Consider the following 16,892-nt stretch of genomic DNA (forward strand, 5'->3'; position numbering starts at 1 on the left):
TGTGTGGCTCTGTTTTCTTGCGGTTCTTTGCGCTGTTGTTTGCTCATCCATCCCTGAGGACCAAAGCAGCACGGCACTGGCTCTAGCTCAGAAGCCTGAGATTTCAGTGGTTAGCGGGGCAGTGTGGCACGGGAGGCCCCAGGAGGCTGGGCTCTCAACCTGGTGGCTGAATTCCCCAGCCTCTTTACATGCTTGCTGCAGTCTGCCAGGAGAAGCAGAGAACAGGCTGCCTTTCTCCCGTCTATCTTGGATGGGGCCTTGTGGCAGGCGGGGCTGGGGCTGGGTGCATCCACGCCCTCACCTGTTCTGTTTGAGCACCTCTGCTGCCCGGCTCAGATGTAGCTGAGGCCAATAGACCAACACTGATACAGGATCCAGGTTCAGCCAAGTCAGGAAGCGGGGTGATGGGAGAGATGCAGAAGGCTGTATCGATGAGCTGGGCTCTGAGAGAATAAGCTGAGCAGCAAGAAGAGGAAGGGCAGTGGACAAAGAGGGAGCAGTGAGAAGTGAGTTGAAAGCGTCCACCCTCTCCTTCCTCATCAAGTACTTACATCAAGAGCACCTACAGTATGTCCAGGAGGTGCCTTGTGTTTGGAGCCAGTGGTAAACAAGACATGTCTTTGCCCCTAAAAACACAGATCAGGGGAGAAAGATAAACAGGGTATTTCAGTACAGAGCTGGGGGGCCAAGAGGAGGGGCATCTAAGCCAGCAGGTGGGGCAGGCGGACTTGCACGGGTGTAGGAGGGGTTAGCCAGGTAAAGAGGGGGTGTTCCTGGGAGAGGTAAGAGTTCAAGGAGACGCCTGGGACCGGTGGGGCTAGAAAAAAAGGACATGGGCCCAAGCGAGGCTAAGGCGCAGGGCACCGTGAGTGGTCTCTGGCTATAATGTGAAGTAAACCAGAGGGGTAAGTTGGGGCCAGCAGTAGGCCTCGGGAGGGTTTTTAGCTGTGTCCTGAGTGATGGGCAGTCAGTCAGGGGCACATGGTTATCATAGCTGTGTGTTGAAGGCAATGGACTTGGTGGGGCTGAGGGAGGGCCCAGGACTCGAGAGATCAGGCAGGAGGGGAGACGTCACCGAGTCAGGCCTGGCTTCAGAGAACATTTTGTGAGGCTTTGTGGTCACAGCGTGCCTGTCCCCAAGGGGGAAACAGAATTTACAGAGAAACCTTTGTTTGGGGTTCTGTTTATGGTGCCACTTTCTCCCAACCACACAGGCTTAGAGCCTTGTCACTTTGCCTTCTCCCTCCTCTTACCTTCCCCACATTCTGTCAGTTGCCAGGTTCTGTTGGCTCTGTAGCACCTTTCCCGCCTGGTTTCTTTTCCACAGTAGCCACCGCCACCACCCTAGCTCATGACCACAGCTCCATCCTCCCCACCCAATCCATTTGCCCTTGGATCTACAGCCCAGATAGCCTTGGTTCTGCCACTTCCTAATCCAAAATGTCAGGCGGTTCTCCACTGCTTGGTGAAATAAAACTGAATTGATGCGAAATTGCTGGTGAAATCGCCCTCATGAGCGATGCATTGTTGCGTTTAATTCTGGCCCTGTGGAGTCTTGTTCCTTCCCTGTGTTAGGCTTAGGCATTGTCATGCCCTGATTTGCCAGCCAGCCTCTACTCATGGTCTTCTCTCTGCTGGGAATGACTTTCTCTAATGTCTGTCAAAATCCCGTCCTTTAAGGCCGAGCAACACTCTCCCTACTCCCTCTCCTGCAGGGATGGTGTGGTTACAGAGCTCTAGCCCTGCTGCGTTTCTCACTGTTGGAGAAAAGCTACAGATGAGAAGGTGATAAGGCTAGAATGAACCCTGTGCTGTTGGATGGGGACTGGAGGTAGTATGAACTCATGGCTTTTATCATACATACAGAAAGATACTGAAGTAAATGGGTTAGAATATATGTGTGTATATTTCTTAGCCCTGTCTGCTCAGAGGGCCTAGAGACAATGACACCCCAGTGGCAATAAGCACATATAGTATCCAGATCTTGGTTTCCAAATACCATTCTTCAATAAAAGGAACCAGAGGTCCTTGGAGAAATTGCAGACCTGGGGCAGAGAAAGTATAAAATGAGCCTAGCCTAGAATATCCTGTGGTACTGTAAAGGAAGAAAGTGCTCAAAAAAGAAGATGGCCTCTCTAAAGGACTTGGGAAACAACTTGCAGGAGCACCCAGTGGTCAAATTTGTATTACTCTGGAATATATTTGTATTATACTGGATTATAAGTCATAGAATAAAACAGTCATGAGTCCAGTCTGAGATCAATCCTGGGGGAGAAGGGACAGTTCTTACTTGTAGAATTCCAATTAATGAATGTAGAAGGAATAACAGAAAAAGAAAATCACTGTTAGGCAAACATCAGTTATCGTTGCTGCAGGCAAAAATGGATGCAGAAACTAGTAAGCAAAAAATAAGGACATTTGCGCTGTCTCAAAGTATCTCCCCATGAGGTACTTACTGATTAAAAAAGGAAAAATAGTAACCTTACAGTGGAGAAACCTAGTAGGTATCACCTTAACCAAATGATCAAAGTTTACATCCCTGGTAATAAGTCACTATCTTGACGTGATGCATTAAGAGACGGCAATGTTACCTGTGTATTCTTGGATAACCTCCACCTAACCAGGAGCAAACAGCAGGCAAACCCAAACTGAGGGCATTCTATACATCAGTGGACCAGCTATCTTGTTCAAAAGTGACAGATTATAAAGACAAAGACTGAGGAACTGTCACAGGTTTGAGGAGACCAAGGAGGTATGACAATGAAATGCAACATGAGATTCTGATCAGAAAATGACCTTACTGAAAAAGCCGGCAAAATCAGTTAATAGTACTGTATCAATGTGAATTTCCTGGTTTCAGTCACTGTACTTATGTGTTAATGTTAGCAGAAACTGGTGAAAGGTAAACAGGAACTCTGTACTATTTTTGCAACTTTTCTATAGGTCTCAAATTATTTCAAAATAAAAACAGGGGAAAAGCTCAGGCTTGAGCTAAATGGTCTGGATTCACAATCCTGCCACCACAACTAAGTAGCTGTGTAATCTGGAGCTGTTCCTAGGTTTCCACATCTCTAACATGGGGGTGATAATAATAGCACCTACCTCACGGGTTTAGGGTTTAACAGCCTGCAACATTTTGTGCCAGAGAATAAAAGAAGTGCTACAAGAATGATAGGGACATGTCAAAAGGCCACAGGAGCCTGCTTGAAGAAGCTTCCACTGGTCAAATTTGGAACAAATTAAACATCAAAAAATAATGACAGTTATGAATTATAATTCACTGCATACAATGTGAAAGCATAAGTCTATACTGATATAAATTAATAAATTGAAAGTTCGATGAGGAACAGGGTATTGACATCTCAAAGTATTGCTCTGTACGATACTTATTAATAATTAAGGGGTGGTGGGGACTTCCCTGGTGGCGCAGTGGTTAAGAATCCGCCTGCCAATGCAGGGGACACGGGCTTGAGCCCTGGTCCAGGAAGACCCCACATGCCGCAAAGCAACTAAGCCCATGTGCCATAGCTACTGAGCCCTCAAGCCTAGAGCCCGTGCTCCCAACAAGAGAAGCCACCGCAATGAGAAGCCCACGCACCGCAACAAAGAGTAGCCCCCACTCACCGCAACCAGAGAAAGCCTGTGCGCAGCAACAAAGACCCAACACAGACAAAAATAAATAAAAATTAAAAAAAAAAAAAAAATTAAGGGGTGGGAATTCCCTGGTGGTCCAGTAGTTAGGACTCTGCGCTTTCACTGCTGAGGACGAGGGTTCAATCCCTGGTCAGGGAATTAAGATCCTGCAAGTCGCATGGCACCGCCAAAAAACTAAAATTAAATTTAAAATAATAATATTTAAGGGGCAACTATACAGTGAAGAAACCGGGCAGACATTAATCAAGTGACCAAAGTGAACTCATCAGCAATTGGACAAATCGACGTCATGTGCCCACTGAGAAGCATCCAGCATCCACCTCTGTGTTACTCCTGCCCAAGATGCATAACCTGAATCCAGTCATGAGGAAACATCAGACAAACCTAAGTTCTTGGTGTAATTTTCAAAGGTGTCAATGTCACAGGAATCAAGGAAAGACTGAAGAACTGTTCCAGAATGGAGAAGGCTAAAGGGACATAACAACTAAAGGTAACAGGAACTGGATTCTTTGCTATAAAGGACATTATTGGAACATTTAGCAAAACTTGAACAGGGTCTGAGGATTAAATGGTAGAAATGTACAAGTTGTAATTTCCTGATTTTGATAGTCATATTGCAGGTATAGGAGAGAATGTCTTTGTAGGAAATGCACACTAACCTGTGATGGGGCTTCAGATAGCAACTTACTCAAGTGGTTCCACAAAAAAAGATCTTTGTACTTTCAGGTTGTTTAATAAATACCATTAGAGAGATACCTGTATCCTTGCCTAGTGAGGAGAGACAGGATCCAATTTCTAAGCTGCTAAATGGCTAGATGGAGCCCATTTCTACCCACAAGCAAAGGTCTGGAGCTCCTAGTGAAGGGTGTTACATTTCCTCTTTGCCCCTAGGGCTCCCAGTTACCAACAGGCAAGAAAAAGAGCTCTTCATGCTTTTGTGCTTTTGTGGTTAGCCTGAGGTAGAGGTTCTTTGCCTTGGTGGCATGTTGAAAGCACCTGGGGAACTTTATAAAGTAATAATGCCTGGGTCTCACCCCCAGAGACTCTGCTTCAGTGGTCTGGGTGTGAGTCGGGTATGGGGAACAAAAATATACCCAGGTGATTCTAATGTGCAGCGAAATTTGAGACCCACTAACCCAGGAGACAGGACTTGAATTTACTTATCTATTGATGCCATTAAAGCATTACAGTTCTATAGAAGTCTGTCATGGGTCTCACTGCACTGAAATCAATGTGGCAGCAGGGCTGTGTTTCTTTCTGGAGACTGGGGGAGAATCATTTCCTTGCTTTTCCCAGCTTCTAGAGGTTAATTGCATTCCTTGGCCTGTGATCCCCTTTTCCCATCTTTAACCAGTAACACTGCATCTCTCTGACCATTCTTCCACAGTCACATCCCCCTGACTCTCATTCTTCTGCTGCGCTTGTGATTATTGGGCCCACCTGGATAATCCGGGTTACTCTCCCTATTTTAAGGTCAGCTGATTAGCAACCTTAATTCTGTCTGCAATCTTAATAACCTTTAACTTTCGACCTAACATATTCACAGGTTCTGGGATTAGGACATGGACATCTTTGGGGGACCATTATTCTGCCACCACAATCTGGAAATATATGGAGATTTGTCTTTCTTAGGGGAAAACTGGTTAAAATTTTTAAAAGAGAAAAGCAAGGGGGTATCTAAGGCAATCTACAGATTCAATGCAATCCCTATCAAAATACCAGTGGCATTTTTCACAGAACTAGAAGAAATAATTCCAGAGTTTGTATGGAACTACAAAAGACCCTGATAGCCAAAGCAATCTTGAGAAAGAAGAACAAAGATGGAGGTATCACGCTCCCTGATTTTAATCTATACTTCAAAGCTACAGCAATCAATACAGTATGGCACTGGCACAAAAACAGACACATAGGTCAATGAAACAGATTTGTATCAAAAAAACAAAAAGTCTGCCTACTGAATGGGAGAAGATATTTACAAATAATATATCCAATAAGGGTTAATATCAAAAATAGATGAAGAACTCATACAACTCAACATCAAAAAAAAACAACTTAATTAAAAAATGGGCAGAGGGGCTTCCCTGGTGGCACAGTGGTTGAGAGTCCACCTGCCGATGCAGGGGACCCGGGTTCGTGCCCCGGTCCGGGAAGATCCCACGTACCTTGTAGCGGCTGGGCCTGTGAGCCATGGCCGCTGGGCCTGTGCGTCCAGAGCCTGTGCTCCGCAACGGGAGAGGCCACAACAGTGAGAGGCCCGTGTACCGCAAAAAAAAAAAAAAAAAAAAAAAATGGGCAGAGGACCTGAATAGATATTTTCCCAAACACGTATAGATGGTCAACAGACTCATGAAAAGATGCTCAACATCACTAATCATCAGGGAAGTGCAAATCAAAACCACAATGAGATAACATCTCACACCTATCAGAATGGCTATCAGCAAAAAGGCAACAAATAACTAATTTGGCAAGGATGTGGAGAAAAGGAAATCCTTGTGCACTATTGGTGAGAATGTATATTGGTGCAGCCACTATGGAAAACAGTATGGAATTTTCTCAAAAAATTAAAAATAGAACTGCCATATGATCCAGCAATTTCACTTCTGGGTATTTACCCAAAGAAATAAACTAATTCAAAAAGATATGTGCATACCAATGTTCATTTCAGCATTATTTATAATAGCTAAGATATAGAAGCAACCTAAGTATCCAGCAATAGATGAATATATACATATATGCAATGGAATATCACTCCACCATAAAAAAGGATGAAATATTGCCATTTATGACAACATTGGTGGACCTAGAGGGTATTATGCTCAGTGAAATAAGTCAAACAGAGAAAGACAAAAACTGTAAGATCTCACTTACATGTGGAATCTAAAAAACAAAATGAAAATAGACTCACAGATACAGAGAACAGGGGAGGGGAGTAGGAGCAAAATAGGTGAAGGGAATTAAGAGGTACAAACCTCCAGTTGTAAAATAAATAAGCCATGGGGATGTAATATATAGCATAAAGAATACAGTCAGTAACAGTTTAATAACTTTGTATGGGGACAGATGGTTACTAGACTTATGGTGATCATTTCATAATGTAGTACAACTGAAACATAATATTGTAATATATTTCCATTTTAAAAGTTAAAAAATAATAAAGATGCAAGGTGGGCTTGGAGATGAGGGAGGAAGCAGACAGAATAAATAATGATGTGAAGAGTCAAAAGTCCACTCTAAGCAGAGTTTTGACTGGAAAGGGAGACGGTGAAAAAGGAAAAGAGGATGCAGGAGGTGGGCCAGACAAGAGGGCTTGAGGGTAGCACTAAACCAGTCTTCCTGACTGGGAAACTCTTGTTTATAACAGCATTTAAGGTGGGAGTGGTAGGTGACTATTTAGGTGTCCCCTTCCCAGAGAATGGCCCTGAATGGCAGATAAATGCTTGGACATTTCCTGGAAATGAGATGACAGCCAGGAAAGGAAGCAGTAGCTTTGTACCTTTAAGAGGAGGTAAGGCAAGATGAAGGGAAGAGGCTTCCCTGGTGGCACAGTGGTTGAAAATCCACCTGCCAATGCAGGGGACATGGGTTCGAGCCCTGGTCCAGGAAGATCCCACATGCCACAGAGCAACTAAGCCCGTGCGCCACTACTGAGCCTGCACTCTAGAGACCGCGAGCCACAACTACTGAGCCTGCGTGCCTAGAGCCTGTGTTCCACAAGAGAAGTCACCACAGTGAGAAGCCCATGCATCGCAACGAAGAGTAGCCCCCGCTCGCCACTAGAGAAAGCCCATGCACAGTAACGAAGACCCAATGCAGCCAAAAGTAAATAAATATATTTAAATTTAAAAAAAAAAGATGAAGGAAAGGGCTTTTCTCTCCCATTATCAATTCAACTTAACAGATCTAGTTTGGATCAATTTTGTGGCAATAGTAACCAAAGCCACCTCTATCGCAAATCCCAAAACAAAATATGTACTATTTCCATTTTACAGATAAAACAGCTTTTGAGAAATTAATTGTCCAAGGTGTCACAGGTATAAAGGGACTGAATCGGGCTTTTGTTTCTCTTATTATTATTTTTTGTTTATTATTTTGATAAAGTTCAAACGTACACAAAAGTAGAAAAATGACAACCCCTCTTTTTTTTTTTTGCATTACGCGGGCCTCTCACTGTTGTGGCCTCTCCCACTGCGGAGCACAGGCTCCGGACACACAGGCTCAGCGGCCAAACCTCAAGGGCCCAGCCGCTCCGCAGCATGTGGGATCTTCCCAGACCGGGGCACGAACCCATGTCCCCTGCATCAGCAGGCAGACTCTCAACCACTGCGCCACCAGGGAAGCCCACAACCCCTCTTGTACCTGGCTACAATGGATCAGTCATACCCCAAACTACTCTCTTCCTTCTTCTGTTTTAAAGCTAATCCCAGACATATTTCACCCCTAAGTACCTCAGTATATATTGCTAAAGCATAAAAAAAAAACTAATTCCTTTAACATGTCTAAAATTTAACAAGTCCCTAAATACCAAATATCCATATTTGATTTTTTTCTTTACAGTTGATTTTTTCAAATCAAGATCCAAACAAGGTCCACGCACTGCTCTTGGTTGGTATCTTCCTCATGCTTCACTTGCTAAGTACTCATACCTGTTTTTTTTCTCCTTGCAATTTATTTGAAGAAACTGGCTGCTGGTTTCTGGAATTGTCCCATATTCTAGATTTTGCTGATGGCATCCCCATGAACTATGCTTTGAACCGGGGTCCCTTAAGACTTCAAAGCCAAAACTCTCCCCACAAGGCCACTCTGTCTTTACAATAATGTGAGGACCTACTATTTGCCAGGCTCTTTTTATATATATTATTCCTAACACCTCACAAGGTATTGATTTATTTATTTTAAGATGTAACCTACCCTCAGAGAGCAGGCCCCCAGTGACAAAGCTAGATGATGGAGCCAGTATTACAAGTCCAGTCAGCCTGACTCCACAGCCCATTTTCCCCATGCCAGGTGGTAGCTACCACTGCATTAGGGAACTGGCAATCTCGGTGTACAAAAGCAAGTGGATGGCAAGCTAGTATTAACAGATAGCTATTCCCAACATAATCATCCATTCCTTCCCAAAAAACACAGGAAAGAAATAAGACCAGCCAACTATGGGAGGAGAAGCCAATGTAATGGCTAGTCTTTATTGGAAAGAAGAAACTTTATATCACATTTTGAGTGAGTTAGTGCAGGGGCTCAGTGGGCCAGCTGGTGGGGCACCAGCTTGTAATGGGTTCCACAGCTAGGGCATCGCTGGGCCTCGCCCTTATGCAGCCAGAACCAGATGACAGCACTGTTGTCTTCTTCACCTGAAAGAAAAAAGGTGGCTGAAGCCCATCCAGCCTAGAAGAGGGGACTTTTTCAACGTTAACCTCTTTTCCTCAGACACCTCTGAGACACAGAGTTATGGCTGACACCTTAAGAGATCAGTTCAAGCTCTCTCCCCATTTTTCAGATGAAGAAACTGAGGCCAAGTTTACCTGTGAGTAAGCTGATCTCTTATCAGAGTCACCATAGGTTCTCACAGTTCCATGCCTATGTAGAACCCCAAAGCTGGATCCATCCTGGTATGTACCCCTAGTGCCTAACATGGTGTGTGGCAAAGAGAAAGTACAATAAATATTTTCTAGATGAATACTCCTTCACGCTGCCTCTCCAATGAGCCAGTATTATTGATGTTCCAGGCCTCTTTACCGTTAAGGATGACCTACTCGGGCAGAGAGGCCTGAGGGTGGACACGACTTATTTACACACACATCTTAGAACGACTTATTTACACACACATCTTCTTTATACACCTACACTCACACACAACAACAGATGTGAAGCAGCTGATAGACATCCTGTATATTAAACAAATGGATTAGATAATAGTGGTGAGGTACTTACAGATGCAGCCCACTATCCGCTTATTAGTGATGGAGGGAACTAAATTAGGGTCTTCCTTGGTACCTGAGGCTGCCTTTGGGGCGAGAATATTGTACGGGTCCTGAAAAACAAATGAAGAATCCATTATGCCAAATGACCGCTACCTTCTAGAGGCTAGCAGTACTGTTCCCACAAGCCAGGTTTCCTGGATGGAAGGCTCCCAGAGAGGAGGCCGCTCTGACTCCATCCAAGGCCATGAGCTCCCGAGAAGACACAAGGTTCTCCTCACCAGTCCCTTGCGTGCAGCCAGCATGACCTCCCTCTCCAGCCCAGTGGCCTGCTCATCATCAGTAGGAACACCACCTAAAGGAAAATACGTGAATTATAATGTTGCCTGAAATGATCAAGGAAAATACACAGATAGACATCTTTGCATACTTTTAGTGAGTCCACAGGCTCCTAGAGGTTACCCATACCCACTCACCCCTAAGGACCAGAGTCACGATACCCAAAAGTAGTACACGGGGTGATCCTTTCTTCCTTCGACCATGGAAGCCCATTTTTCGGCACATTTTTTTTAAAACCAGGTAAACCAGAGTCCTAGTGGAGTGCATCGGCCTTGAGGCGGGCGCGGGCCTGAAGGGCGGCTTAGCCCCTCCACGTCCCGGATGCAACCCCTGCCCACCAAGGTCACCCGGCGTCTCCGTTTAGGATTTTTTCGCAGAGGGGTCAGTATGGTGGTCAGTAGCAGCGGCGGCCGAGAACAACAGGGAGACGCCCGCGGAGTCTGAGGTTCTCGGGTCCGTTGGGGCGGTCACTGGGGCCCGGAGGAGCTGAACGGCCTCAACCCCCCTCTCCTTGCTGCCTTAACACCACCCCGGGAGGGCAACGGCGCGGGTCCCCGGCGCTCCCTGCAGGCCAAGTACCTCCAGACGCCATAGAGCGCACCACGGAGACTCCACTGGGACCGCGGGCCCTCAGGGCCTGCGCGGCCAGCGCTCCAGCTCCGCGGAGTAACCTTGAAGCCATCACGACAGTTACAAACATCAGCACTTCCGGTAGCAGGCTCCGGAGGCAGAAGGGACTTCCGGGGGCGGGCTTCTTACCCCTCCGTGTCCACCTTCCGCTTCCTTCCGGCCTGGAGCCCGCCCCCATGCGTCGCTCTGCTTCATTGCGTCCGCCGTGCAGCCGGGCAGGCGTAGGGGCGGTCAGGGTCTCAGTTGTAGGCTTCTGGCGACCCTGCCGTTTACTAACGCTGGGATTGGGTGCAACTCGTTTTGCGTCTGTGGGCCTCAGGGTCCTCGTCCCTGGAACGGGTCAACCACACTGGAGTTCCTGTGCTTCTTGCATGATAGTGGTGCTCAGGCAGCGTGGAGGCAGCTGATGCAAGACGTGAAGCCAGTGCCTGTCAGGATACTTGCTGCACACCTAACTGCCCATATTTACGAGTGGACTCCCAAAGGCCACTGTGTTAGTTGTGATGCATGCTAATTGTGATGCTGGTTCTCCCGGCAGTGTGTGAGCCACTGCAAACTTGTGGCCCAGCCTACAGGAACTTGGGCAGGACCTGCCCGCAGTCCTAGCATCAGTTTCCTGTTACAGTGGTTTTGAGGTGATGAGGTCCAGGCCTGAGGCGAGGCTGGGGAGGGGAAGGAAGGTAGGGCCAGATTGTGGGCCCCTCCCAGGACCAAAGATCTTGGTGATGTGGGGTAAAGGGGTGGCTACTGGAAGGCTGTTAACTCAGAAGAGGTTAAGGGAGGGGAAGCAGGAAGCGGAGTTGATAATGGAAAATGGAGTCCCAGAACATACTGGGACGGGAGTTCTGCGTTTAAAACTGAAAACATCTTCCGTAGTTCCCCCATTGCCCACAAGCTAAGATGTGCAAGTTTCTTAGGGTGGCCTTTGTAAACACTGCCTGCCATGGGCTCCTAGGCCCTAGTTCCCATTGTCAGTATAGCCCTGTCACAGTCTGGCTGCATGCAGTATCGGTTTCCCTACCGGATAGAAAGCCCCTTCAGAGCAGGAATTATGCACTATTCACCTTTGAATTCTCAGTGCCTTCCAGAGGCCCGGCATATAATAGGATCAAGTAAATTTTAGTAAATTTATTTTTTGGAGAGAATATACAGAATCAGTTTTGTAGGGCTTCTCCTGGCCCAATGAGGTCAATTTGAGGTAAATTGGGGAGGGTTGAAGTCCCAGGTGTTCCCACCTGTCCCATGGGGGTTATATTTTCAAAAGGACCTGGTGGAGCATTTCGTCACATGAGCACAGCTGGTCTTCGTGGGTGCCCCTCCATCAAGAAAAAAAAATCATTTCTAAGGCCAAAGATGTCTTGATCCTCTTTAAAGGTGTGTTTTGCTTTGAATGGCTTCCTCTGTTAATCCCTTCTTCCTTACCTCCACTGCACCCCTTCCAAATTAAATTGGGAAAAAATTCCCTTAAGTCCTAGGAATGTTCCCCAAGAATCTATAGTTGATTTGTACCTATGGTTAGATGTTTAATGCTGGAGGGAGAAAAAAGCATTGATCTGGAAAATAGGTGTTCTGGGATGGAACCCCACCAGCCAACTCAGCAAGTCACTTTTTGTTTTGGCCACCATTTCCTCATCAGTAAAATTATGATTAGACTAGATTAGTATTTCCCAAAGTATATCCCATGGACTCCTGGTCTCCGGATATGCTCTCAGTAAAAAGGACTTGATCAAGATAGGAAAGTTCTGCATTTGATAACCACCCTTTTGGAGATGAAGACACTAGCATGTTAAAGACTGATGAGGACTGCGACAGAGAATGCTGTTTAGTTTTCCCATCATAGTTGAGCACTGTTTGCCAAGAAACACCTGCTAACCCAACTCTCAGCGGACCAGGGAGAAATTCTGTTCTGATGTGTTATGGTTCCCTCCTGCCTGACCATGAGATGGTTTATTCCAGGCTATAAAATGGAAATAGAGTTGAGGCTTGTTTCTCCCTCTCACAGTAGGCTTGCCTAATCATAGGATGTTTTTTGCAGGTCTTTGTTTAGCTCACAAAAGCCCTAGGATTATTCAGTCTAAACTGGTGAGCTCCAAAGTCAGGACCAGGCTCCAGGGCATCCCCACAGTTCCCGCCCCTGGCTTCCTCAAGCTCTCACCACCCTCCACTTACACCCCTGCCCTCACAGGTCTCCTTGAGAAACAGATTGGCTTGGGGAGCGGCCTCCCACTCCTTCCTACTCCATTGTCTTTGCCAAAATAATAAACTTTTATTGAGTATTATTTTTTACTTTTATAGGAAAATTCCTATAGTGGTCAAAATAAACGCTCATTGTAATAAGTCAAACAACATATATGTTTAAGGAAAAAGTTGATTGTTGACAGTTTCATGTTTATCCTTTTTCTTCCTTTTTCTCTGCCGGGGTTTCTCAAGTTTAGTGCTATTGACATTTGGGGCTGGAAAATTACTTTCAAGGTGTTGGGGGGGGGGTGCTTTCCCGTGTGCATTGCAGGATGTTCAGCATCTGTGCCATTAGCACTCCCCAGTGGTGACAACCAAAAATGTCTTCAGTCATTACCATATGTCCCCTGGAGGGCAAAATTGCCCCGATTGAGAATCACTACTCCATTCTCCTACAGTCATATTCAACAAATACACATATTGCGATGTTTCTTAAAAATATACAGAAATGTAAATGAATAGAAAAATATATCACTATTATACAAATTAGGAGTAAATTTCTTTTTTCACTTAAAAAATATTTTGTGGGCATCACAAATCGATACATAGAGATCTGACTCATTTTATGTAGTTGCTGCATAATATTCCCTACTGGGAAAATACTACCTATGAATTTACCCAACCATTTTCCTCTTGATGAATATTCAGATGGTTTCTAGTTTTTTGCCTGTCAATGCTGGGATGCACATCTGCAGTACATATAGCCTTATATTCTGGAGTCTTCATTTATGAGGAATAGGGTCAAAGGATGTGTACATCAAATATAACAATAAATTCTGCCCAAAAAAACAAAAAAAAATTATTGCAATATATAATATAAAAAATAGTGCAAAAATTTCTGTACAGGGTAAGAACAAATCTATGAGCCTTCCAACCAGGTCAAGAGAGCTTTTTTTTTTTTCGTGGCCACACCGTGTGGTATGTGGTGCCCCCCCCTGCAATGGAAGGGCGGAGTCTTAACCACTGGACAGCCAGGTAAGTCCCCAAGAGTCAAGAGAGTTTTGATAATGTCTGTAAAGCTTTTTTTTTTTTAAAGAAAGCTCTGAAGAAAATACGGCAAAATATTAATAATTTAAAAATCTACATCGTCATTAAAAAAAAAAATTCTGCCAGACTGTTTTCCCAAAAGTTTGAAGCAGTTGATGCTCCCACCAGCAGGGCACGTGAGTGACGGTTCCCTCCTCCACATGTGAGGGTTACCCACCTTTTGCCAAGTCTGCCCACTGATGGATGGAAAATAAGATGCTGTTGGAGGAACTTCCCTGGTGGCACAGTGGTTAAGAATCTGCCTGCCAATGCAGGCGACATGGGTTCGAGCCCTGGTCTGCGAAGATCCCACATGCCGCGGAGCAACTGAGCCCATGCGCCACAACTACTAAGCCTGCGCTGTAGAGCCTGTGAGTGACGACTACTGAGCCCATGTGCCACAACTACTGAAGCCCACGCGCCTAGAGCCCGTGCTCTGCAGCAAGAGAAGCCACCGCAAGGAAGAGTAGCCCCCGCTCGCCGCAACTAGAGAAAGCCCTCGCGCAGCAACGAAAACCCAACGCAGCCAAAAATAAAATAAATTTTTAAAAAAAGATGCTGTTGGAGTTTGTATTTAAGTTCCCTGAACTCTAAGGCAGCTGACCTTCATTTCATAAGTTTATTGATTATTTGCATTTCCTCGGCTGTGAACTGCTGGACTCAGTTTCATTTTCTTTCAAACGGCCATACCACCTACCTCTGGAGCTGTTTTGAGGACTAAACGAGTTAACACAAAGTGCTCAGAACCATGCCTTACACATTGTAAGCGCTCAGTTAATGCTGGCTTAAAAACTGGCTATTCAAAACTACCATATGACCCAGCAGTTCCACTCCTGGGTATATATCAGAAAAAACCAAAAACACTAACTTGAAAAGATACATGCACCGCAATGTTCATAGCAGCATTATTTATAATTGCCAAAATATGGAAGCAGCCTAAGTGTCTATCAACAGATGAATGGATAGAGAAGATGTGATATATATATATATATAGATAGATACATAGATAGATAGATAGGTAGATAGATAGATACACACACACATAACATACAACGGAATATGACTCAGCCATAAAAAAGAATGAAATTTTGCCACTTGCAGCAACGTGGATGGACTTGGAGGGCATTATGCTAAGTGAAACAAGTCAGACAGGCTGTATGATATCACATATGTAATCTAAAAACTACAGCAAACTAGTGAATATAACAAAAAAGAAGCAGACTCAGATATAGAGAGCAAGCTAGTGCTTACCAGTGGGGTGGGAGAAGGAGGGAGGGGCAAGATAGGGGGAGGGGATTAAGAGGTACAAACTATTATGTTTTTATATAATAACATGTAAGGATATATTGTACAACATGGGGACTATAGTCAATATTTTATAATAACTATAAATGGAGTATAACCTTTAAAAATTGTGAATCACTATATTGTACACCTGTAAATTATAAAATATTGTACAGCAACTATATTTCAATTTAAAAAAGCTAAATAATTAATGAGTATTTTTTAAAAAACTGTCTATTCAGTACATTCATAGTTGCTTTTATTTACCTAAAGGAACTCTGGATGGATACACAGGAAACCAATACAAGTAGTTACCTCTGTGTCCATGTTGGGTGGGGGAGGGAACTGAGCCCTTGAGGACAGGGTGGAGTGAGACTGTTCCCTGCAGGCCTCTTATACCATTTGGGGGTCTTGTTTTAACTGTGTGAATGTATTATCTATTCAGAAATGAAATAAACATTTTTTAAATCGGCTATTCATATTATTTTGGGAGATTGTTTAATTGATTTGCAGAGACTCAGTGTTAGGGAAGTTATATCAATTCCTTTCCATGGGCCAAGGCTGGTCACTATTCAAGAGTGAGTCAAATGTGGCTTCTGCCTTGAATCTATCATGAGAAATTGGAAGGGGGGAGGTTGTTCTTCCCTTGGGCCAAGTTCACACAAGCTTGAAGGAATGGGGTCAAAAAAAGGACTTAATCTGCATTTCTGTTGCCAGAAAGAGCAGCTCTGACTGGATCACAGAGGCCCCACCTCTTACAAAAGCAGATGCAGGACCAGTTTTTAATTATAACAAGGGGTGAGGGAGACAGTTGCCGCGTGAGGCCTGGCCCCATCCTGCAGCATTCAGGGACAGCTCAGAGCCCCAGCACCTCCTAGCGGGGGCTGAGGATCATGTGACCCAGGGGCTGAACCTCTGGCAGGCTGCTGGGGGCCAGGACCCTTCTGGTGGAAAAGCCAGGTCAGAACAAACTGAATGTTTTTGTGCAGATGCTGCAAATCCAAAATGGGTCACCTGGCGCCGTGTCAGCATCGGGCGGGGCTGGGGCTCAGAGGGATCCGAGGGGGCTTCTTATTTACTGTGTGTGTGTGTGTGTGTGTGTGTGTGTGTGGGTGTGTGAAATGAAAGCAGTCTTCCGAGGGGGCTTCTTATTTACTGTGTGTGTGTGTGTGTGTGTGTGTGTGTGTGTGTGTGTGTGAAATGAAAGCAGTCTGGTGAACCAGGGGGCAGTACAGGACACCTCACGCAGGAGAAAGGTGAATTGCCGCCCTTCCTCCTCCTCCCAGGACCCTTCTCTCACCCACCGATGCCCCTGCCCAGCCCCGTAGAGCTCTGTTTATTCTTTCAAGGAGGAACCTGAGCGCCACCTGGGAAGTCCTAGCATTCCTCTCTTCCTCTACATCCACCTCTTCCTTCCCCCTCCCTCTGGGCCAAGATCTGTTGTTCCCAAGTCAGTTGGGGCCCCACTGCACTGCACGGAAGAGGTTAGAAGAGGACTGTTTGCAGAGGGTGCACAGGGTTTAGGGAGCCCCAGGGGATGGTGAGGACCAGGGACGGCCATGGTGGGATGCTCTGACCACCTGGGCCAGGCAGTGTTGGCACGTGGTTACCACTGTAGCAGCAGGGGGCGCTGTGCCCAGGCCAGAGCCTGGTTGGGGCGGGAAGGGCCCCTGCTTCCCCAACCTCTCTCTCCTCCCACCCTCCTCGCTGCCTGGCTGGCAACCAGAGGGCAAGGGAGTCCCTGGATGTGGGCCATGGAGGTTAGTGCCCCCCCAAGCAGAGAGACCAGGGAGAGGGGTGGAGGGT

At 45.7% G+C, this 16,892-nt stretch overlaps 1 protein-coding gene across 1 annotated transcript; it reads right to left on the reverse strand.

Annotated features, from left to right (window-relative positions):
* Nucleotides 1–8,803: 8,803 nt before the first annotated feature.
* COX5B (cytochrome c oxidase subunit 5B) lies at nucleotides 8,804–10,628 on the reverse strand. Its single transcript, XM_007470177.1, has 4 exons — nucleotides 10,488–10,628; nucleotides 9,851–9,924; nucleotides 9,583–9,682; nucleotides 8,804–9,002 (listed from the first exon to the last, which is right to left on the reverse strand). Exons 1-4 carry the CDS (start codon nucleotides 10,606–10,608, stop codon nucleotides 8,890–8,892), a joined length of 408 nt encoding a protein of 135 aa, XP_007470239.1. The 5' UTR covers nucleotides 10,609–10,628; the 3' UTR covers nucleotides 8,804–8,889.
* Nucleotides 10,629–16,892: the final 6,264 nt, after the last annotated feature.

The sequence above is a fragment of the Lipotes vexillifer genome, unplaced genomic scaffold (genome assembly GCF_000442215.2).
Source record: "Lipotes vexillifer unplaced genomic scaffold, Lipotes_vexillifer_v1.1 scaffold1139, whole genome shotgun sequence".
Classification (NCBI taxonomy): Eukaryota; Metazoa; Chordata; class Mammalia; order Artiodactyla; family Lipotidae; genus Lipotes; species Lipotes vexillifer.